This window comes from Falco peregrinus, chromosome 2 (genome assembly GCF_023634155.1).
Source record: "Falco peregrinus isolate bFalPer1 chromosome 2, bFalPer1.pri, whole genome shotgun sequence".
NCBI lineage: Eukaryota > Metazoa > Chordata > Aves > Falconiformes > Falconidae > Falco > Falco peregrinus.
The window spans coordinates 127,223,710-127,248,915 of record NC_073722.1 but is presented as its reverse complement, the minus strand read 5'-3'; the positions used below and the strand labels follow the sequence as shown (position 1 = coordinate 127,248,915).

The 25,206-nt window shown below is 38.9% G+C and overlaps 1 protein-coding gene across 1 annotated transcript in view; it reads left to right on the top strand.

Moving 5' to 3' along the window:
- CCDC57 (coiled-coil domain containing 57) overlaps nucleotides 1–25,206 on the top strand; it is a 37,881-nt gene that overhangs the window by 11,841 nt on the left and 834 nt on the right. Inside the window, exons 6-13 of the mRNA XM_055795124.1 lie at nucleotides 184–318; nucleotides 4,066–4,252; nucleotides 7,096–7,196; nucleotides 9,425–9,451; nucleotides 10,901–11,126; nucleotides 11,795–11,931; nucleotides 17,565–17,687; nucleotides 18,049–18,271. Of these exons, the coding sequence (XP_055651099.1) occupies nucleotides 184–318; nucleotides 4,066–4,252; nucleotides 7,096–7,196; nucleotides 9,425–9,451; nucleotides 10,901–11,126; nucleotides 11,795–11,931; nucleotides 17,565–17,687; nucleotides 18,049–18,271 (1,159 nt within the window). The remainder of the gene's footprint in view (nucleotides 1–183; nucleotides 319–4,065; nucleotides 4,253–7,095; nucleotides 7,197–9,424; nucleotides 9,452–10,900; nucleotides 11,127–11,794; nucleotides 11,932–17,564; nucleotides 17,688–18,048; nucleotides 18,272–25,206) is intronic.

The window sequence follows — 25,206 nt, the reverse complement described above, 5'->3', positions numbered from 1 at the left end:
AAATGATTTTTTCTGTGAAGGTGTTTTTTGTCAGAGCCAAAACAGATATGCTTTAAGTCCTTGTCCTGTGATTTAAAATATCTGTTTATTTCCTTCCTTTCTTTCCTTTTTTTTTTTTTTTTTTAATCTCTACACCCTTTGTCCTTGAGATACTGATGTCCTGTGCTTTCTCTCCCTTCCTAGGTTGAAGCTGATCCACAGAAAACAGACCACAGGTTGCATGAAGTGAAGACTGTTCTTTCTGCTTTGACTGCTGAGAGAGAACAGGCAATACATGCATCCTTTAATCACAGTACTTTACCTGAAGGGGAGAAACGGGTTAGGCAACACTTAATATCTTGACTTGAATTAATTCACTTTGAGATGACAACTTTATGGGGCTTGTTTCCACTGGACTTTTTGTAAGCAGTTCATGTGTTTCATATGTTTAAATCAAAATATAGACATATCTAGCCTGGAATCCACATAGATCAGGTGTTACAGGCTTCATTATGGCCCTGATCCATTCCTCACTGGCAAAAGGAGCAAGCTGGATGTAGACATTTGCTCCAAAACAGGATAATGTACTGTACTGTCATGGCACGTCAGAATGGGAAGAATTAATTTCTAGAATGTTCCTGAGGAAATTTAGGGTAGATTTTAAAGTTGTAAAGTTAAAATTTTGAGGCAGTGCTTCAAAATATCAATTTGCCAGATGTGTAAAATAATGTCTTTTATTTTACTATCACAAACTAGTTTTCCTTTCATTGCTGCTTATTAAAATGCATTTATTTTTAAAAGCCATTCAAAATTGCAAACGTAATGCTGGTTTGAAGCCGTGCAGAAGGATAATTAATTGCCAGTAGAAAATTGTCTTTAGTAAAGGAATGAAAGTAGAGACTGTCCTGCAGTGCACCCTACTGGGCAGCTAGATGCTCAACGGTGAGCTGTTAAGAAGAGTTGTTAGCAGACCTTGCTGGTAAGAAAAAAGCAGTATCAAGCAAGCCTAGTGGTTTCTGAATGCAGAAAGTGTTGTATTCAGAAGGATACTTCCTGAAAACAATTTTTATAATAAGTTAGCCAAAAGTAGACTGCTAGCAAAAACTTACTGTGGAGCAAGTTGTTTTTCAAATTTCAGTTCAAACTGGACTGATTTGCATATTGATTGTTGAAATACCAAGAGAATCAGGGTGGGAGAGGGTTTCTTCCTTTACTGTTCACCTTCACTGTTGTCTTCCACTGTTACTGCCTGTACTATTCTTGGCCAGACTTTGTTTTCATTGTTACAGTTTTCTTTGTGTTAATATACTCTGCCTCTGTTTTGCGCTTTTGGCCTGTAGGATAAGCAGTACCGATCTCAGCAAAATCATTTTTGTCTCCAGTTTTTGTGAAGGGCCATTGTTTAAAAAACAAACAACAACAAAAAAACCTATTATTCTTACCAGAACCTTTTCTCTTAATTTTTCTGTACAAAATGAATTGTTAACAAACAGAGGGGGGAAGTGATTACAAGTTTAAAATAGATTCCTTAAAGAAGGAATAGTATGTTGTCTAGCTTCTGGTTTAGACAACTGAGGCAAGAAAGATTAAAGTTTAAATATACCCTGGTACAGTATCTTGAGCATGCAGGTCCTTTCTTCACATTGGTCTGGGACCCCATCAGGGTGCTAGAAATATTGCAGTAGTATTACTTGGCCTTTAATTAAGCTTTAATTAAACAACAGAGATATGAAACACACCAGCCTGGAAAATCTTGCTTGTATGACTCGCATTTTGAATATGACTTAGGTCATGTCTGCGTAAGTGGAGCATGCTAATACCATACAAGTGCACAGATAGGAAAAGATTGCTTACGGTAATTCTGGATGATTATGCAGTCTTCTGTCTAGACCCTTTTCCACTAGCAAAAATCTGGAACAGTTATATTTCTCATGTTCATGTGTGTGTTGCAGGTTGAGATCAGGTTCTGGGCCCCAAAATTCAGACAGGCTTGGGTGATGCTTCACACATTTTCAATCTCCCTTTTCCCTCTCCTCACCTTAACAGCCTTGGACAGATTGTAAAAGTTGAATAAAGATTATCCTCATCTTCTGCATACTGTGTTCTGTTAGGGTAGAAGGAGCCACAGCAGAAAGAGGCTGTAGGGCAGCTATTGTTTTCACGACAGAGGAATTTAATTTGAAGGCCAGTTAGTATTCCAGATCACAAGCACAGAATAGACTTATGACTGGCAAAAAAAAAAGAGGACTGAAGAAAGTGGGGAATGATGGAGAAAACAGAAAAGGAGTAGTGTTTGAGGCTGTGCAAGGCATAAATGTTGAGACTGAAGTATTTTGCTGACACGTCCTATGCCCAGGGCCTCATGGATTGCCTTTCCCTCTCAAGAGGCAGAACTGCTGCTTTGCAACAGTTTAAGGTTAGGGTTGAATACAAAGAAACAATATTGGGGCTCAGAAACATGAACTAGCAACATTTGATACAAATATTCCAGACACATTAGATGGTCTTTTCCTTCTCAAAAACATCTGGTCTGGATGGTCTGCCAATTAGGATTGATTTAGTGTATATGCCACATTTGCAGGGCTTTCTAGTGTTCCTGTACCAAATAGTATCTGCATCTCTTAAATGGCTAATGACAAATGTTTCCATCAGCTAAAGAGGGTTTTACAAGGGTGGAATCTAAACTCTGCATTCTTTCTTTGGATGAAACCACAGTTAGATTAGACTGATGGCAGTGTAGTGTAACTTCTTTAAAAACATTTGCAGTCATGCTTCGAATGAAGAAATGGCAGAAGGAAATAATGTCAGGACCCTAAAATCCTGGTCTTTATATCCTATTGGTTCTGCTAGATTTTTTTCCTCAAGATTGTACTAGAAGTTCAAGTGACCAGTGTTCTTGAATCAATGTCTGGGTGTTTGTGGTTTTTTAGTCATATTTGTTTTTCTTTTTCTTCCCTCCCCAAAGTTGCAAATTTGGAAATTAAGGAGGCACTTGAGAGGAAGCGTTTCTGTATTTGTCCCTTTCACTTTATTTTTCCTAAACATATGTTGCAGACCGTTGTCAAGAATTGGATTCTGGAGCTAGCAACCTTTGTTGTAACAGAATAAAGCAGTTCTTAACATGTGGTCTAGAACGTTTCCCATTCTTGTCCTGATTAGGCCATCACTTCATTCATGCAGGAAATGTTTAGTTTTCCAAACTAAAACTTCAAGATAATCTTTAAGGCTGTGTGCAACCCATGAAGAAAACACTGAGTAATTTCAAAAATTTGAGGAAAAGACTGCTTCTGGGACGCATTACTCTACAAGCGAGCTGCTCATATTTTACTAATATAAATTTATTTTTTTTTACAGTAGTTAAAGCAGCTTTGGCAACATGGATTTTTTCAGCCTCTTCAGTTCTGGAATAAGAATGCGTCTGCTCATCAATTCATACTTCCACCAATATAATTCCAAAAGTCAGTCTTCAAGGCCTTTGTGAAGGCAGAGCTTCAGTCATTTTCTGACGAACATTCCACTTACACTGTTTGCTGTTAGCTTATCTGTAACTAATGTGCAAAAGGAAGACACTGCTACTTATTTTAGAATTGAAGTGCTTAGGGGTTTTCTAGATGTTGTCCATTGCCTGGGCTGTCTAGATGTAATCCATACACTCCTTCCCCTTTTCCACATTAGCGAAGGATGTCCAGCCTCTTTATGTTCTTGTGAACAAATTATTTCCAATGACGCTTTCAAGAATTTGGCAGGTGAGAAAGAGGACTTCTGTTGAGCCAGTAAGTTCTTTAAGAAGATGAGTTACCCACGTGTGGTGGAGAGAGAGACACAGCATGCTTCAGAGAGCAACAGTGGTAAGGCAGAGCCACCTCTGTGGCGTGCCTTCTCCCCCATCTTAGATTCTCATCATAGCAACTTTTTCCCTGGCAAATCCCCAGAATAATCAGATTTCTTTCTTTTCTTCCTATGGTTCTTTTCTCCCAAGTCTGTTCGTGGATTGAAAGTATTAGGATCTCTGTGTTATGTTGTGGAGAGAATGTGTGTTGCTCATTAATGAAGGGTTGTTATTGTGTTGTACTTTTTATTTTACAGATACTTCAGTATGATGGTGAAAGTTCTCTGAGCAAAGAGATTCCTAATTTGGAAATAAAAAAGCTGCAGGAGCAGAATGCCAACCTTCGGGCTGCTATTGCACAAATGAGGAAAGAAATGGAGAGTCTTGATGAGCAGACGTTGTCCTCTCATCCTCCAACAGAAAACAGACAGCTTGCAGAGCAAGGTGACAGCTCTTGCCACAGAACTCTTAAGTTCAGTTAAGGAAGTGTAGCAGTCGTGGTCACAACCTATGAGGGCTACCCATTCCATGGGTGTGTAAAGATCATGATTGTGTGGTTCTCAGGATTCCGCAATACACAAGTACATAGAAGTCTGAGATTCTAAGAATTCCTTTATTACAAATTACTACAAAGCTATTATTAACAAAACCAAATACACACACACACACACACAGAGTAAGTCACTACAAAATTACCACTAGGAAAGCAAATGTCTCCCTCTCTCTCTCTCTCTCTCTCTCTCTCTCTATATATATATATATATATATATAGAAAGAGTAAAGCAAATATGTGTATATTACAAGTATTACAGAATTCTAACTAGTGAAGCAAGTAGTTGGAATCATAGAATCACGGAAGGGTTTGGGTCGGAAGGGACCTTAAAAAGTCCATCTCGTCCCAACCCCCCTGCCACGGGCAGGGACGTCTTTCACTAGACCAGGTTGCTTCATGCCCTGAACAGCCTAGCCTGGAACACTCCCAGGGTTGGAGCATCCACAGCTTCTCTAGGCACCCTGTCCCAGTACCTCACCATCCTCATTGTAAAAGATTTTCATAGGAGAGGTACTTGAGCCCTCTGGTCATTTTCATGGCCCCCCCTCTTTAACAGGTCCATGTCTGTCTTACCTGTGCTTATGCCTATAAATATATTATGTGAGATGTTACTGGTATGACATTCACCCAGCTGCTCCCAGAAGTGGGGCTAATTGATGATGGGGGGAAAAAAGGTCTCACTTCAAAGATGGTCCACATCACTGAATCCAGAGACAGCCCAGAGTCCCCAGTCAGGGTCTGGTCTGTCTGGGAGATTGCATGCAGAGTAGGTCTTGCAGAGGGGCTCGTTTTGCATAGGTAGTGAGTTAACTTTTTATACCTTTTTGGTGTAGATATGTAAGTGGGCATAGGGCATCAGTTCCAGGTACAGTTTTTGCCACCCTTTGTTTTCCTGGAAGAAAGTTCAGTTGTCACAGTTTCTTTGTCCTGCCTACTATGGCTGAGTGCTAAGGAGATAACCTTCTTTGTTAGCATGTTTACTGAGCGGCATCTACGTTGGCTCTCTCAGGAAAGTAGAAATTAAAAAACACCTTATTATTAAAAATATGTAAGGCTTTCAAATGAATCCCTTTATCAGATACTGTCACACATTAGGTGATTTTTAGCATCTCTTAGAAATGTTTCAGCATATCGTGTCTTGCACTCGCATTTTTACTTTTTTTCATTATCCTTCATGGGAAAGTCGAAGCTGATAACATAAAAAAACTCAGCCCAAAACTGCAGTAGGTATGTCTATTACAACTAGATACGTTTTGTAGTAAATTTCTGAAAATTTAAGTATGGTTTTGATTGGATCTCATGCAGGCCTGTTTAGAAACAAAACTGGATTTTTTCTTCATAAACATTCTTGTGACTTTTGGAGATCTGGAGAGGAGAGGAAAGGATATCAGCTGTAACTTGGCAATGAAGTAATTGGCTCTGATTTGTTTTGCGTTTTTAAAAGAAGAAAAGGCAAGGTATAGCTTTTTCAAGGAGATTTTTTCTTCTGTGGAACGAGTAGCCCTGTGTTTAGCACCTTTTACAAGTTATATAAGTGCAGGTAGATAGCTGCTTTATATATCTCTGTGCCTCATCCATGTAAACATTTAATTTCTAATTGCTTCAAACTATTCTGGAGCCACCATGCATTGTTTTCTGTATTTCAGAAAAAATAAGATGGGTTTGTTGAAAGCCATTTTGTTGTACCAATTGTTCTGCTGTCATTATGCTTCTCTATTTTCATTATGCAGTGAGACTGATCTGTGTGTTACCAGTTTGCAGAATTAGTTTTAAACTGTTACTTGTACAGTAGAGTGAAATCACAAGCTGATTAAGTGTGCAGGCGTTTTTAGTAAATATAGGTGTATTCTAGTTTTGTTGATAATGAGACATTAATAACCAATTAAAGCAAGACCTCTGTTAATTTTAAAGAAAAAAACAAATTCAAGCATGTTTTTTTGTCACAGGCAGATAAAGTTAGTCCACTGTTTTTTGAAGACATTACAGTCCAGTAAGTAAAAGATTTATTGCTGCTAGAGTTTAGCAGCGTCCAAGAGAAGCAATAATCTTTGTCACCTGAAAAATGTAAGTTTTCAGAAATGTATCATCCTTTTTTTTTTATGGCTGAAATAGTTTATTCAACTAAAATAGTCTTTCTTATATTCTTTTAGAAAATGTATGGAGATTATGTTCAATCACTAAAAGAGATGATAATGTTAAATCTGAAATTTTTAAGATATAAACTTGGAGGGGCACTTCTAGTTTCTAGCAAGTCATCTGTTCTTTCCCCTGACTTGTCCATATACATCAGTATGTTCAAACTCACATTTTTACTGGAACTAAAAGAAGATTTTTTCAGGATTAACTTCCATTTATTGCTGATTTTTTTTCAACTGTGATTGAAAGAAGCTACTGTGTCTTAATTATTCTTGTTATACTCAGTATTGCCAGTTTCCCAAGAATGATTAAATAATGCAGTATTGGGAGAAATAAAAACTTCTCTGTGCTCCTTACCCATGAATCAACCTTTGTAATGCGTCTTCTCTAGTCACTTCTGTATTTCGTAGCTGGCTGATGTTTGCATATGGTGAGACTGTACTATTTTTTCCGTTTCTTCAGCTCTGTTTACAATATATCTACTGAAGTGGTATACATGTATATTAATGAGACAAAGTTTTGAAGGAGCTGTTGCTATGAAAGCCTAAACTCTGTATAAATACATATATATTCATATTATACTTTTCTTCTCTTTTAGGTTCATTATGCACAAACAAAATTTCAGCTGGAACCACTCTGAGCAGTATCAAAGTTGGCTCAGCTAACCTGGATTGTACAGAAAACCCAGACACAGAAAAGGTATGGAGAGGTTTAAACTACCTACAATATCTGTATGCATATGTATGTGTAATTAAATACACTGCATATTATTTTTGATTGAATAAATATTAGAAACTGAAGCAATAAATGCTTATGTGGTCAATTAGTAATGAGTATAAGTTAGATAAGATCCAGCAACGTGGTTTTTTTCAGCCAAACTTATGCTCATTCTTTCTAGGGAATAAATTTTGACTAGTCATTCCCTGGCACAAGTCACTCCCGATATTTCAAAGCCCTTCTTGATTTTTTTCTTTTCCCCCTCCGCTTAAATTGCTAAACTGCTGTGTATCACCTCTTCGAGTTTTCCATTGCAAACCAAATTTAGTCTTTTTTAAAAATACCATTAATCCTTCGATACGCCTTGTAATCAGGTGGATGGCGATGAAGCTGCAGATGCCCTGTCATTGCTGGGTTCTGACGAGAAGGTCCTGCCAAGCCTGGGCTGAGATGGACGCGCAAGCGGCACCGCTCGCCGGCCCGGGGAGGGGGGGGGGGTGGCGCCGCTAGGGGGCGCCGCAGCTTCGCCGGCCCCGGGCCCCGCGGAGGCGCCGATCCGCGGGGTCCCGCCAGGCACGAGGGGACACTCCCTTGCTCTGGGAACGTTTTTACTCCGTTCCAGGTTTTACAGGTGTTGTTGAAAGGGTAGGAACGGTATCGGCATTAAAGTGTGATGGAGGCGTCTCTCGGAAAAATAATAAAGGAATTGAAAACAGGGACAAATATCTCATGCTACAGATGTGCTGCCCTTCCAGTTTCCCAGCAACTTTATGGTGTCATAAACAGAGTCTGAAGCAAGACAGGTTAAAGTACAATTAAAAAATAAGGGGTTTCTAATTTTCAACTAATCTCTAAAATCTATCAATATCTGTTTCATGCCTGAATCTTACTGTTAAGACACACCAGTGGCTATCTAAGTTAAAGAAAATTTAAATAAAGCTAAGTAATAAATAAAGATGAGAGGTGCTGACTACATTAAAAGCTAAGAGCTTTAAGAACTGAAGCGATATCAACGTTTAAATAAAACTTTGGAGCCTTGGGAACCTTGTGTGGAAACATGCACAACCCACCAGGCACAGAATAATTTTTAATCTTAGCTGTATCTTTTTGCTGAATATAGAAGATTTGTTTGTTCCTGGTGTCAAATCATATTTAGGAAACCATTGCGTGCCAGTATAGACCACACAGATTTATTTTTTCTCTTTGGCCACTTCCAGAAGTAGGTGAAAACTGTATTTTATACCAACTATACTTTTCTGTTGCAGAAAATGTTTTACAAACTACTGCCCAAGATGCATCTCATTTTCTTCGTGTTTCTTTAAGTGGAGATGGAGCCTTAAAAGAAAAAGTAGAAAGTGGCTTTGCCTTGGAGACAGTAAGATAGGAACTGAACATTCTTTGTGCCAGAGGTTACTCCTTTGCTGCATAATGCTAAAATGTAATTGAATGCTCAGGGCTGGGTACTGAGAACAAGAACGTTTTTCAGGCAGTGATATGCATCTTCAGTGTGAAATGCTCAATTACTTGTTCTTTAAATGTATAGGCACATAGGAAATAGCAGATGTGCAGGCCAAAACTTGAACATAATGGTGGGAGCTGTAGTTACTGCTATCTTCAGTGATGTTGAACTATCATTTCCTGTCTGTTTCTGCTGTCTGCTTTGTTCCTTCTTCCTTGGTACATAACAAGCCTTCTTAGGCACAGACCAGCAGCTGGAAACAGCCCTGAGAATATCTAACAAACAACAGGCAAAACTTCATTAGAATTCCTTACTGGATTTTCAAAGTGCTTATCTTTTAATGTTGTTCTACACTGTCTATGTGCTTCTTACATTTATTAATTGCATGGTAAGGATGTACTTAAGGCCACGATGAATTACAGTCAAAAATATTTCTAACTTGGGGAGTTCAGAGTCTGTTGAGCAAAAATGATAACTAAACATGGGGATGTAGATGTGAAGTCAATAGAGAGCCATAGTGATAGTTTTCTTTTTTCCATTTAATGTAACAGTGATTCTGGGACCATAACCTCAAAAAGATAGACTCCACAGCTAAAATTTAGCTAAAGAACAAGAGGAAAGCTTACAGTGGAAACTAGTAAAATAGGCATGTAGACTTTTGCATGTATGTGTATCAGCTCTGAGGAGAGTTTTTCCTCCCACCTTCTTTTAGTCCCTGTTGTTTCTGTGTTTTCTCTATTTTGTATTGTAGGGTTTTACTCTGGACATGGATCTAAAGGTAAAAAGATTTCTGGCTTCCACTCCTAACTCTACACTTTATAATCTGTCACCTGAAAAAAAAAAAAAAAACTTCTAATGCTCTTGAATGCTTTTATGAAAAGTTCAGGAAAAAATGAAGTTTAAGCAAATGGTATTCCTGCCGCAGCCACGTGATGTGCTTTTGCCTCTTGGTACAGTGAAGATGGTACATAGTGCAACACCCCATGGTGCCATAACTGGTCATTTGCCTTGACCTCTCCTTATGTTAAGCCTCATTGGGTTACTTTCACTGTTCATATGATGAGGGTAGAATGTAATATTTGGGGGCTGCTTATATTAATTGCTTTGATACAGATTGCTCTATGTACACCATTTTTTCTTCCACGTTGTTGTCTTTCTTCATATTTTTAGATTCTAGTTCTGCACTAATTTCTCCACCTTTATCCTCCATAGTGTTTGTAGACCTGTATGCTTTCTGCGCATGCTCTCAAGGACCTCCTCTTTTATGATAAAACTATCCAAATAAATAAGAGAACAGGAGCTGCATGACACACTAAGGCAATGGTGGCTGGTTTTTTTGTCAGTATAGGTAGCACTGTTCAATATATACTTCTTGAATCACAGTGTTCAGGGTGATCTAGTTGAAAACTGATTGAGATTGCGCAGTTACAGTATAGTTAGTGCACTTCTAACTAGTTTGTTTATAAAAGAGTAAACATACAGATGAGCAATAGTTTTGTAAAATTATTTTAATGTATGTGTCATATTTAGATACTTGTGGCGATGCATAGTATTTTCAAAGTCTATGGGGAGATGATTTGTTCAGTGAATGCTGAGTATTTAAATGGATATTGAAAAATCTCTGTAGTAAATGGGCTGAAAGATGACATATAGCTCTTGAAGAATATATAGAGTATGTAGCTCTTGAAAAACAAGGATGTGATCTATTGGGTAAATACTTTATCATCATGCATATGTGCCAGTGGACTCAGGTTTGCAGAGACAAAACCCATTGTAGAATCTTTACTTTTTATTCTGCAGCCTTTCTCTTTTAAAGCAATGTTTTAATTCCTATCTGCCCCATATGTGCGTATGCACATGATGATTAGATAAAGAAGGGTTTGTGGTAGCTTGCTATCTGTTGTAAAGTTGGGTTTTCCACATTTTGTCTTAAAATTAATTGCTCTCTAGTTTACAGTTGTATGGTGGTTATTCTATGTATTATTTTACACTTAGAGTTTACAATATGTGTGGGAACATCCCAGGCTGTTATAGTGTTTTATTCCATGGTTTAATTTGCCCTGTATTACTAACAAAATCTTGAAAATGTACCCTCAAAAATGGGCTGTAGACTTCAACTTCACACTTTTTCTTCAACAGGCTTCTAATGTGTGTTTGTACAAATTTCTAAACCTGCAGACCACACTTTCAAAATATTCTTTATAAGGGGCTATCTGGTTCTTTTCAGGGGCCAAAACACAAAATTCTTGAAGAAAAGATAAATCTTGGACAACAGTTACCTGATACAGGTCCTGGTGTTGGTTTTCAGTATTGTGTCAGCTGCACTGTGCAAGGAACACAAAATAAACTGAAGGAAGCAGTGAAAAACATCTCAGTTCTGAGCCAAGAAAAGCAGCAGCTGATTGAAATGGGAAACAAACTCAGGGCAGAACTCAGAACAATAGCAAAAGAAGGTAAATTTATTCTACAGAAGAGTGCTAGCTTATATATTTAGAATAAAACCTGGGTACGAGTTCATCCTTTGAGCTGGAGAGAGCTGGGCTTCAGTATGAAAACAAAGTGCTGGACCTTACTGATCCCTGATCTGCATCGTTTGAGTGACACTGTGGTGCTAATTGTTGCAAGTAAGATTACCCTGTGGCAGGAGGTACTAACATAGAACAATGAGAGTCTGTAGGCAGTAACTTTTTGTTGATTAATGTTTTAGGTGGACTCCTTAGTGCTTAGATGTCAGTGTGGGAACTGGAAGTCAAACTAAACCACCTTTAAAGAGCAGAAAAGAGGTAGTTTATCTCTTGGAATAAAAACAAATGCTTTATAAAAGTGGAAGAGAAAGCAAAATAAGCTTACTATAGAGTAAACTTGAATCGGGAGTGTATATATAATGTAAGAAGATTTCACTGTGGACATTTAAGTTCCATGCAACAGTTGCTCTGGCAATGAAGCAAAGGGAAAAACACAAGGCCTGTTTCCGCATAGTATTGAATCCCTCTGCAGTGAGAAGGCCTGTGTTCTGTGGTTCATTTATATCCACTGTAAGTGCTTGCTGGGAATGTAATATTGATGACAGAACAACAAAACAACAGAGAATGCTTTCCTCAGTATTTTCTCTCCTTTGTAGGACTTTGGCATCCTGTTAGCTCTAAGCGCTGCACGATTTGTATTGACTCTGGTAGTCTTTTTCCAAGAGAGCTTGTCGAAAGAATACAGTGTCAGCTGTCAGCTTTAAAGCTTCTACAGCACAGGCTTACAACACAGGTAATGGTATGCTGTCTAAGCTCTAGTGATAATGAGCAGTTAAGCCAGTTCTGATTCCATGAATATAACTTTCTTTAAAATTCTGAATTTAATTGTCTTCTACTGATTTTAGCTCAAATCTTCTTTGGTACCTTGGAAGATTGCAGAGAATAATAGAATAACCTGAGCTGGAAGGGAGCCATGAGGCTCTTCGAATCCTGACTCCACAGAGGGTAAACTGAAAGTCAAACCATGTATCTAAGAGCGTTGTCCAAATGCTTCTTAAACACTGACAGGCTTGGAGCCATGACCACTCCCTGTGAAGCTTGTTCCAGGGCTTGACCCCCCTCTCAGGGAAGAACTTCTTCCTAATAGTGAGCCTGAATTTTGCCTGATGCAGCTTTAATGCCTTTCCCTCACATCTTATCACCATACCAGACAGCAGAAAGAAGAACATCAGCTCTTCCCTCTCTCCTCCCTGTAAGTGCAAACTTACTTAGTGTGCACTCAACTGTGTCCAGGTCATTGATAAAAATCAGAACTGGACCTAAAATGGAGCCCTGGTGAGCACCACTAGTGACTGGCTGTCAGCCAGACATTGCCCCGTTTACTCAAAGGGCTGACTTCAGAATTAACCTTTTTAAACATGATTTTCATCCAAGGAATTTCAGAAACACTTGTTTTAATGCAGCATAAATGTGCAATCCTGAATTACGAGTTTCATAAAGCTTAGTTTTAAATGGGTAAGATAGACAGTTTGAAGGATTTGCAGTATGTTCTAAGATAAACTTGACAATGATTGATCAGTGAGCATATTTCCAAATATCCCCAGTGGTGGGGTTTTAAAGCACCCTTGTCCAAATTATTGTAATAGCACATTTTCCATATATGAAAGCAGGATATATAATTAATCTTTCTCTTATCTTTTGTAATTAAAACTCAACTTTTAATAGTTATTGCAGCTTTCATCAGAGACAAGTGGATAAATCCTGGCTCCCCTGGTAGTTAGTGGCAGACCTCCCAGTGACTTTAACAGTCAGGATTTCACTATGTACTTTGCTTAATTGATCAGCAGATTTGTTCCTGTGAGGATTGAGTCAGAGCAGCTGATTGTCGTTGTAGTTCTGAGGGCAGTAAACAATGTTCTTTTGGAAAAGGTGGGGTTGTTGCTCCAAGGTATAAAACTCCAGTGGAATTATTAACCAAGTTCAGTTGGGGAAATACTTCCTCTGGGAACCTCTCTGGGCAACTTATTCCAGTGTCCGAGTACCCTCCCAGTAAGGAAGGTTGGGGGTTGGGGTTCCCCCCCCCGCCCCGACCATAATGCTTAAGTGGAGTGTCCTGTGCTTCAGTTTCTGCCTGTTGCTTCTCATTCTGCCACTGCATACCACTGAGAAGAGTCTGGCACAGTCATCTTTACCTCCTTCCACCATCCCCATCAGGTGCTTATACGTGTTGAAAAGGTCACTCCTGACCCCTCTCTTCTGGAGGCTAACAAGGCCAGCTTACCCAGCCTCTCCTCCTATGTCAGATGCTCCAGTTTGTTGATCATCTTTATGGCTGTTTCCTGGGCTTGTGCCAGTATGTCCATGTCTTTCTTGTACTGGGGAGCCCAAAAGTGGACATGGTATTCTGAATGTGGTTGCACCAGTGCTTGGTAGAGGGAAATAATCCCCTCCCTTGACCTGCTGGCAGTGCTTTTCCTGAGGCAGCCCAGGATGCTGTTGGCCAAAGGGCTCATGAATGCATTGCTACCTCATGTTCAACCTGTAGTCCACCAGGTTTCTTCTTTCTTTTCTGCTGAGCTGCTTTCCGAGCAGTCAGCCTCCAGCCTGCTAGATTGAAACTGCAATATCCTCTGATTTTGGGGAAAAATCAATTGAATTAAAGCTAATCTCCTTTGGAAGATCCTGTTTATTTTTAATTCTCTCTTTATGCATTCTTATTTCTCTGAACTGAAATCAAGAACAGATTGAGAGCCTTTTTGTGAATTACTAAGGTTCATCCAGGAATATGTAGGAGATTGAAGTTTGATGTTTCTCTTTTTACATACTAAGAAGTGTGTTATATGAAACTACACAGGAGATAATCCTATCGTGCTGTCAGGTTGCACTAAGAAATTGCACCTGTCAGTCATTTACTTGAAAATTTTACCATCTGAACACATTCTAAAAACATCTTAAATGTTTTTATATCCAGACACATTCAACAAAGATAACACGTATACATTTCGAGTGTGCGATCCTGTGGTTTTCTGAGCCTTAAATTATCACTGATTTCTTCAGATGTTATCTGGCTGGCCTAGATGTATTACAAAAAAAATGAAAAAGTGACCCATCTGGCCAGACAGTTTGAATGCCAATGGTGAGCTTCTTAAAAGAGCCAATGGAAGTAAATTCTAATAAATATTTCATTTTTCTTACGGTTAAGAATGGTTGTAAGAAAAAAACCCCACATATTAACCTCTGTAGTTGCTTAGAATAAGTGCCACAAATTAGGTAAATGAAGGTTAAGTGATGCAGCTGGTACCAATTTAACCAGTTGTATATCTGGGGATGATGCACTTTCAATTTGCAATCTATTTTCTGCTGAAAATAGATTGTTTTTTTCCTGTGAAGTAAAACAGCGTTGCAGATTAGCCATGTAATTATACCCATGAGGGTCGTTAGCTAGACTAATTACAAAAACTTCGGGATCAGTAAATTTAAGAAAATAGTGTAAAATGTTGAAGTGCAAAGATCATCCAGCAATTAAATTTGAGGACAAGTGTTGACAGGTTCAAGTTCATTGTTCTGGTATCAGGTCTTTAAGCAGACAGTTAACCAGCTGCTGCACAGGATTGCTATTCTCTCGAAGAAGGAATAGCAGTCAAAACAAGTAGTACTTGTTTGGAGGCCTCAAACATTTGAATATGAAAGGAAAAAGCTCTCTAAGCATCCACAGTATGCAGCAGTATTTGGGCCAGTAAAGGCATCTATTTGGGGAAGAAAATGGGTATACATGTTTCTTAGCTAGGGTGAATCTACCAGATTGAATCTATGACAACATTTTGGAATATATTCTAAGGGAACCTGGCAGGGAAGAACTTTGTGTTTGGACATCCTATCACAGGTGCTTGAATTTATCTCAGCTTGCTCCTAGCAGAAGATACTCAACAGGAGGGGCGCTCCTGTGTGATAGAGAAAGGTTGCCTGAAGTCCAAAAGGCTAGGCTGTGAGAGTCAATTAGAACCAAATTTGAACAGATTGCTGGAGTGAAAATAAGTCCCTGTTCTTCTTTACTGCCCAGTAGTCAGGGAAGAAGTTTTAAAGGTTGCAGTATGAGCAAACATTGTAAACCATCCATCAGACCGTGATAAACTGAGAATGCCATCTGCTGTACCTTTACAGAGCTGAGGGAGACTTACTCTTCCTTAAATAAGCAAATAATCTAAGATAACAGAAACTGAGAACTGAGACAGGTCCGTCAGGTAAGTACATGAGCTGGAGAATCTGGTATATTTTACCAGATTTATATAATCAAGTCCTTTTGACACCAAAATACTAATTAGGGCATACCATACTGAAAGCCACCTGGGTTCCAAGGCTAGGAGGGCTCAAATTATTTGAGCTCTGTGAGAACAGGTCTGGGAACGCAATGTTATTTTGCAACTCTTCATTGACAGTCGGAGAACCTGATCAAGACCTGCCACAGCAGCACTGTCACAAGAAGTATTAACATCTTGTGGTAGCATGAGAAAGGTCCTCAGAGAAAAAAAAATGGGGAGCATTAAATAAATAGCCTCACTGGCATGTCAGTGATACATCTAGGGACAATGATGTGGGCTACTTCTGGAGCAGACCTTAAACTTCTTGTAAAACTCCAAGGTGAAGAGGTCAGTTTTGGTCCTGGGTGACAGTCCTGAGCATATGATCCTGATCTCCCTCTTGTGGGGTTTCAGAAGGAAATAAGTAAGACAGCTAGTAAAGTGTGCAGGAAGCCTAGGAAGTGGTCTGCTAACAGGTGTGGGACACCTCAGAGTGCTTGTGTGTCTACAGTGTAATTTGTGGGTATATAGATATACTTGTGGATATATATGTGTGTGTGTGTGGATAGATATGTAATTTATTCAGGATGCTTTTGAACATCTTATTAAAGTCACAAGCTTGGCATGCTTTGTTCACTTGAACTTTCCGTTCGATGAATTGTTTCTTAAGCTCCTAAACTCCAACACTGGGAATAATATTTACAAAGCAGATTAGGGTCCAGCAAAGCATTTGAGTAGAGCTTTTGTAGCCTGCTTGATTCATCTGTGCACTCTTGGATCAAGGTCTGAAAAGGATTAGCTAAATGCTTGAACTAAACTTATGTAAAAGTGATTTCCAGATCTGGGCAAAACTGCCAAATTCAAATGCACATTTTCCACAATTTTTTTTTCCTTCTTCACCTCTTTAGATGAGTTGTGAAAGAAAGTTAGCTGACTTTTAAACCAAGATCAGTAAATATTCTTTGCCCATCCATCCCAGTCTTCCCTTGCCTTATTTTTAATGAGCTAAGTACTGTTTGCTGTTTTTCTGACATCTCATGCCTGCCATAATCTTTTTAAAATCATTAAAGGTTGTTCTTGCTTTTGTAAGCCTAGATAGATTTTGAAAATATGTGTCCAGGGTTCTTGAAGAGGCAGCATTTGACTGTGAGTTTCCAGATGGTGTGCTAAACTCCAGGAGTAGTTCAACCACTTTAGCTCATGGATTGCTTGGAGTTCATGGTTGAAGTGGCTATCACTGAGGATCTTTCCAGCTCTGGAACCTTTGGGATCATCCCTGTTACTGCTGGAATTTGTCCAGACTGGAAAGAAGGATAGCTCTTCTTATGTGTAAGCTGTTCATCTTCTATAGTCTCATTTCAGTCTGCTCTTTACTCAGATCCTACCTGCTGAGTCTTCAGCTCCTGTGCTGAAGCTGAGCTCCTGGCTTGAGCTTCCAAACACTGCTATGCAAGTTTGGGTGTTTTCTTCTAGGTAATCACTCTTTCTAGCCAGGCTACATTTGCTTCTGTGTTCAAGATTATGACCCTTACCAAAAACTGAGAGAAATTATAAATACCTAAAAGAATTTCAGTTACTTTATATGATGGGCTTATGGTTTGTTTCTTTAGTCTTAAATATGTAGCAGAAGACTCTGATGTCTATTTTCACCTCCTTTTAAAGGGCTGAAGCAGTTCACTTTTCATCAAGTCTCACTTTAATTAGTAAATGTTGAAAGCTAGTGAAACTTTGTGGGGTAATTAGGGGTTTTTTAGTTGCTGACAAATTACTTTTCAATAGCTGCTTTATTTTGTTTTTTTAGGACTTCCTTGGAAGTTTTTCTTATGTAATCTAGTAATGGGAAAAGACAAAAGTGAAGAATGACCCTGACGATATAAAATAGAGTAACAAGCAGGATGGTAGTCACAGCAGCAAGAAATGTGGATTTTGAACAGATTTAGTAAGAGGTTTATTAGGAGGATATTTTGCCTGTTTGACCCTGTTGTTGATCTGAATGGAATATAATTTTGTTTAATATTATTTCTAACTGGTTATTTTAAATCTAGCAGGGTAACAGCAAACTGAGCTATAAATATATTCTTTTTAGAGACCATGAGGTTTTTTGTGTTAATCTGATATTTCATATCAGGAGCTGCAGTATGCAAAGCAACAGCACCCCTCAAAGATCTGTTCTCTAACTGCCTGCCCTAACTTAAAGAGAGAAAAAGCTCCCAGCAGCTGTGGGGGAGAAACAGAATTACCATCCACGGAGGTACAGTGCAGTTTTATCATCAGTGTAATTTGCTTTCAGTTGGATTTTTCAATTGCAGCTGCTCAACAGTCATCTCCTGAAAGACTTAATAATATATTTAAGTTATGCATTGTTGCCATACGGAACAGTATTTGTTCACACTTTATAAACTAGAGTTTCTCAATCACTTTCATGATGTTGTAATTAATCTTTTTGTGCGACCTTTCAAAATGAAAAATAATGATTTTCTTTTGTCTTGCATCTTGCTGAAACCTTCTATCTTTCCAAGACCAAGGCACTACTATGAGATTTAACCAATTTTCAGATGCCTTTGATGTTAAAAGTATTGTATCTCTGTAAGATTGTGCTTGAATTTGAACAGGTTCAGCTGGATTTCTCTATTGAAAATCATGGGCCAGAACAACGAAAGGCAGATACATCCTCAAAGGTAGTTCAAAGTCAGCCACTCAGACAGAGTCCTAGTCAAGCCCAGCAGGTCCAGCTTTCTTCATCTACAGCACGTCATTTCTGCCAAGGTATTTGGCAAACTTTACAAATGGGATCAAGCCCTTCTATTCTCAGTCCTCAAGAGAACACTGACCAAGGTAAGCATGCTTTGTAAAGCAGTTGCAGTATTTCACTCTTCTGGAAGAACCAAAGTATGATAGTGGATTCTGCCTCCTTCCACTAAACTGCTACTGTTGTTGCAGTCCTGTAATCAGAATCTGAAAGATCTTAATGAATTACTTGAAGGGAGTTTCATTGTTGCCAGCAGGAGTGAGAATTAACAGGAATGCCTACATGGTGCTCTGGTTTTAATGCCATTGTTGCAAATACTTCTCCCCTTTTATTGAATACTCCCAGAAAATGCAAAATACCGTTCTGTTTTGACATAGTCTAAAACTTATCTGGGGCAGATATGAAAGTGTCTGTCTGAGAATTGCATGCTTCACGTGTTGCCAAGTGACAGTTAGATCAAATTATAATTTAGCAAATCATTGCTTAATCATTATTTTTGTGGCAGGTTAATACCTACAGTACTGCTTGGTGTCGTAAGACCTAAAGGCCAAAAGTGAGATCATGGGCACAATGTGGTATATGTTGTGGGCACACAGGGAACTAGGTATTGTTGTTCACTAGAATTTTATAGTTCAGTGCAGCAAGTTGTAACAGAAAATAATAAAAGCAGAGAAAAATTCTTATATGCAAGACAGCATCCTGATCTTACATGTCAGTATCAGGGTTAGGATGAGAGGAGAAGGTGAAACCTAGGCCATAGACTGAACATTAATCAATGTTATACTTCTACAAAAAAGCACCACATGTTCTTGGAAACTTTAGCAGGAGCAGCATTTGTAAGATACGAGCAGTGAAGTGTAGCCTCCTCACAGGTGAATTGTAAAGGAGCTTTTTAATGGTAGCCATTATGTTGAGTGTGTATTGCAGATGAATGTTACGTCTCCCAGACTGTTGGCCTGTTTATGAAGTAATTCTTCATCAGCAAAACTTTGGAAAACTGTACTAACACCTGCTGTGGATGGGACAAAAACTAATGGCCTCAAATTATAATACTGAAAAAAACTTTAGGAATGGCTAATAATGGAGTATGCTCCCCAGGACTGTAGGTTTTTCTGTATTAAATGTCTCTATAGACAAACATTTCTCCAGAATGTTCCAAGTAAAGGTGATGTTTATTTTTTAGTAAGTAGTGTAGCTTTCAGTAAATTATTTCTAACAGTGTTGTGGGGCTCTTGTGAGTTGTCTGTCTTTTGGTTTTGATATTACTTTTATCACCATCATTATTACTGAGATCTGATGGCAGCTGTGGGGTAATATGGCAGCCATTTAGCCTTTTCAAATGAGCTTTGTATTAATAGTGACCTGTTACCATTACATAGATACTCGTGTGCTGTTAACCACATACCAGACTGCAGGAGCAAGAATGCAACCAGTGGGTTAAGGGAAGTGGTTTGTTCCCTTCTATCTGGTACTTGTGCGGCCAAATCTGGAGTACTGTTTCCAGTTTTGGACCTTCTGGTTTGACAAACTGTGAGTCCAGCGCGGAGCTACTAAGATGGCTGGGGCACTGGAATGTGTTACATGACAAGAGGTTTAGAGAGCTGGCTTGTTCAGTGTGGAAGAGAAAGAGTCAATGGGTGGTCTGATTGCTGCTTTTTAACTACCCAGTGAGGGATTTTGGAGAAGGCAGAGCCAGACTCTTAAAGGTGCACAGTGAAAATAGAAGAGGCAATGGACACAAGTTGTGTCAACATACATTTGCAGCAGGGAGCAATGAGCACTGTGACATTTCACCCAGAGGTTCTTTCCAACCCACATTACAAATATTTTTAAATCAGTGTATAGACGCAATGAACCATATTAAGCAGCACACAACAAGAAAAAAAAAATATTTAAAAGGGCTTCCAAAATGAAGAATGGATTATAAGTGTATTTATTCACAACAGCAGTGCATTGCAGGGACAAAGCAATGTGCGTTGACAGACCTGTAGGACTGGAATGGACATAGTGCTGACAGTCATGATTCAGTGCTTTTTTCGTGGGGCTGGAACTGAAATAGGAAGAGTATTTCAGGTCAGGCCTATATTGACAGGATAAGCAAAAGGATGTCTTTGAAACATTACTGATAGTGCCATGTGGTTTCATGCTGCTGTATGCATGATGCAACACCACTGGCAGCCTTACAAGGACACTAGTTTCTTAATGTCTAGAAATTTCCAGCCACCATTGCAAAACTTACCGTACAGTTTTGGGGATCTAGAGAATAACAAAAGGGAAAGATAATACTGCCAATGTGAAGCAAGTGAAACATCAATAGGGGGTGATATTTTCCTGAGAACAGCTTTAATTTGATCTCTGCATCCAGATTTATCATAAGAACACTGGAGCGGAGCTTTCTTACTTAAACATACAGGCCCTGAAATACTGCGTTGCAAGAATATTACTTGTAAAAACTTTTATGTTGTTTAGCTTTTCCCTCCAGAAAACCATCCAAATGGTCTCCTTAATTCTACCAGACTGAATTCTGCATTTCAGAAAAGAAGAATGTGAAAGCAAAATCTTTCCATTTTTGGAAGAAAGTCACCTCAGAGCAGAATATACAAGATTTTCAAGGAGTTCTGCTTCAGATTTTTAGCACAGGCTTGCGTTATTTTTCATGCCTGAGCTATGGAAAAATAATTACATCTTGCCTGTTTAAAACAACTCACTTGAATTTAATACATCCATCAAATACATGGTTACAGTGGGCTGAACTGTCATTAAGACGGGGTGACTCAGTACAGGGCTTTCAGATATGTGACGCGCACATAGATTCGAAAGCTCAGTAATAAAAAATGATTTGCAATAAAGGCAGCAAGTTAGCTTACTTATTCAAACATTTCTTTTGCAAGTTCAGCTATGTACAAATCTGTCACACCAGTAGCTGTGTTCTATGTGTATTTCTGGTGAAACAAACTACTGTAGTGTGAGAATGATTTTCTAAACCTGTTGAACAGCTTATTTTTTTTTTTCATGTACCAAGCAGCCTATCGGGACTTAAAATGCCTGGCATGTCAAGTAAGCCCTGCAGTTTGCTGTGTTTCCAACATGCAACACAGTTCAATGACTTAATATGTTTTGGAGTGTTTATGATGACACGTTAACACTGAATTACTGAAGTGGACTGTTATATACTTTATTCATTTCACCATCGAATTCAGAACTTGTGGAAGCTTCCAAGCAAGTCAGAAGGCTGTGAGATATTTTAATTTTCTCTCTCCTTACTGTACCTGCTGATTTTTAGTTTGTACTGCAGGAATGAGATGGATTTAATAATTTCTATGTTAATTAGAAAGAAAGGGGTTAAAAGGAACACAGGTTCCTTTTTAAGGTGTTTTTACTATTCTGTATAATTGAAAGAAAAAGGTACTGCTGCAGAGGTAGATGGGTACAAACCACAAAGATATTAAAAGCATCAGTGTTGCATAGACTGTACTAGTTACACAGGTTGCATAGCTACATAGACTGTACTAGTAAAAAATACACTTCTGTATTTCTTCCCTTTTTATATGCCCTGTCCCAGAGGTTAAGGGCAGGTGGTAGACTTTGGCTGGTGATCCATGTCATATGCACCTTGAATGTTGATGACAGAGCATCCTCAAAGAAAAGCTGCTTGTCAGAATAGTTTTGTGCTTTGCTTTGAAACTCATGACACACGTATACAACTGTGTGATTAGCTTCTGTACATGCTGCCCGGTATCTCCATTCACCCGTGGGCTATAGGGCCTTTTTTGATTTAAGAATAAATGTTAGGCAGCAGGAGGGGAAGCTTTGTAGAACATTTAGAAAACTGGAATTTATTTTTCTTCAAGTAATTTAGCTTAATGAAGGTTGTGCTTGCTATTTGAGACACTAGTTTTTCTGGAGAGAAAGGCAAACATCACCTATTACAGTTCGACTGTAAGGCTGCATTTAGAGTGAAGCCAGTACTGTGAAGGGTGCCTTGTCCTACCGTGTGAAAAGCTCCTGATCAGCCTCTTGTCTCCTTGAGTCAACAGAGGCTGGGGTCAGTGCAGAGCGAGTAAGAGCATAAGGCAAGCTGTATCTGCACTTAGAATGTCCCTGCTAGTCACTTGTTTTATACACTTTTGTGGGGTGGATGGAATGTATTTTCTGTGCCAGAGGAGGGCTCAAGCTGTGGTGGATGGTCCCACTGGACAATTTGAGAAACCCCACCTCCACAGATACTCAGGACTGTCCTGGGCATATTAATTTGAGTGTACATTGTAGCCTAACAAAGAATGAAATTGAGCTGCTTTGAAGCAAAGTAACTTTTCTGGTTTACTATTTGAACTTAGAGAGGGGAGTTTCTTTTGCTATATTTCTTGTTACTTGCAAAAGCTCTGTGGTCTGAAATTCTACACTTTATGGATCAAAAGTTATCTTAAGTGTTTCCACACTAGACAGAATTTCAACAGCTTTGACATCACTGACAGTTCTAAGAACAATCCATGTGGGTAAAAGGCTGGCCAGAGAAAGAATCTGGTAAAATATTAACAAACAAGAAGAGTGCTCTGGCTCTGGCTTCATTCTGGCTCCAGTCAGAAAAAGACTCATGATTTCTTTTCTGTGTTACATAAAACTTCATCTTTGAAGTGCTTCACAAATATTAACTAATCCCCTAGTTAAATTTTCTTCACTTAAATGTTCTTCTGCTGAATAGGAACTTGTTTGAGTTGGTGTTCCTTCAGAAGCACTGTTAGCTGGAAGGAAATATCCAGTGACAAGTTTCTTAAATGAAATTTTCCATCTGGGGAAATTCCAGTTTGCTCATACAGTATGTCTACCTGTATCTCTCTAGTTCTGAAAAAAACTATCTGTGAATATTAATTTATGACTGTAGTTAACACACATCAAATAAAAGATATGTTAAGCATTTCAATACACTAAAGGTCCATTTTCAAAAGCAGCTTAGGCTCTTAGCTGTGATCTTACCAGCTCTTGTTGCCGAGGTCACTTCTGAAAGTTAAGTTATAGGCTTGTAAATTAGGTGTGCTTTTTCGTTGTTTGTTTGTGAAAACCAAGTTACTGCATTTAAATTTTACTGCATAGTGCATATTCCTGCTGATTTTATTTAAAGTGCTTCACACCTGTGAACAGTTCCATGCAGAACATATGCAGGTCCTTATTCAGTGTTCCCTTAGGATATTTCACTTTAAATAGCATTTCTAATACTGAAGTGTTGGTTCTTCATCTTTTTCTATTTTGTAGAGCTAAGTCTACAAGTTTGCAATTTCATGGGCTTAAATTTCTGTGTTAACACGGATTTTTGACACTCCAAAACCTTGCAACAACCATATAGGATGCTTGTGTTCTGTGGTATTGTTCCAAACAGCTAAGTAGCCTTTACTAGTTGTAACTGTAGTGTCTCTACTAATGCCAAGAGCAAGCATACAGAAGACTTCAGAGAAAGGGACACATGTGATGCATTGGTGCTTGGTTACTTTGCCTTCAGATCTACAGGATTAGGGCCTCCGTCATTATTTCTGAAAGTCATCCCCTTGGTGAATACAAAAGACCCTTCCAAACCGAGGGAGTATTTAACAAAACAGACTGTCTGTGTGTTGACTGTATGCTATTTGTGGATCTGCTCATTGCTGTTACTTCGACCACAAACAAGAGGTAATCCTGTTCTGCTGTGGCTCCTGTTCAAGCAAAATGCTCTTTGAGGCCATATCCAGTACCTTTCAGACACTGCTGCCTCCATTGTTCTAAACTGGTGAAATTCTGCTTCATTATCTGCTAGATGTGGTAGAGGTCTAGGGTAATGCATGCTAATGGTTAAAGTCCTTTTTCCAGGCAGGAAAATACACGCAAAGGTCTTCCATGGGCTCTAGCATCCTGTCATACCTTCTACATCTGTAGGTAGCCACTAGGTGGCAAGCTGAACAACGGGATCTCGCATCAATGGCACAGGAGTCCACTGAGCTTTTGCCACCTGTGGTAACAGATGCCACTAGGCTGACTCGGGCAGATTTTGCACACACGTGAGTGAGCAGCTGGTCCAAGCTAAGCCTGAACATAAAAACTATTTTGAACATTGTCGTGTTTTGACACTAGCCATGCTTTGCATAGAGATATAAACTCTCAATAGATCATTCCATAGTTCAAGAATATTTTGTATTTCCTGCCATGCAGAATTCTGTTTGGACTTTCTACCGTGTTCTGTTGACTGTGGAAATTTTACTTATCCTACGAATAACTTATCTTTCTCAATTTTTATACCTTATATTCTTGCTCTGGGACTGGGACTGGGACCTGGGACTGAAGCCTGCCTGTCATACTCAAAAAATTCAGCTAGTACGGAGTGCTGTATGTATGTGTATGAATGTAGTATGTGTTATCGCACGTATATTATGACTACTTCTGCTGTCTGCTTTGGCTCTCCATATAAAATCTAAAGCTAAAAGCTCAATGCCTTGAAAAATAAGGATTAAGTGCCTGGAGCCAAACACCCATACATACTACCTATAGCTTACAGTGAATACTGTGATAGACCAATTCCACTTATCTTACCTAATGAAACTTGTAGTAAGACTGAAGTTCAGTTAGTTGGAGATAGTGGTTTTCAGACAATTATGTGAGAAGCTGCAAAATGGACTCTTGATTGGCATTAAGACCAGTCTCCCTGCTTCCCAACCAAAGGTATTACTTTTTGAGTTAGTCCTGTCCAATACACATGGATATTTTGGGCAACAAAAACGAGGATTTCCACAGTAGATAAATGCCTGCCTTTGTGAGAGAGGATAAAAAAAAAAAACAAACCCAAAAAATGATGATAATAGTAGTACAGCTTTGTCAAGCCCACAGAATTGCCTTTGGGCCCTTTGGATCATGCATATCCAAACACGTTTTACTGCAGCTTTTATGGCTGCTGGTGATGTCTTGAAACTGATCAAACTATTGCAGCCAACTACTTTATCACTGTTTCACAATATGGGAACAGGTAGGCCTAACTCTGTGTTGTGTTGTCCAGTGTGTT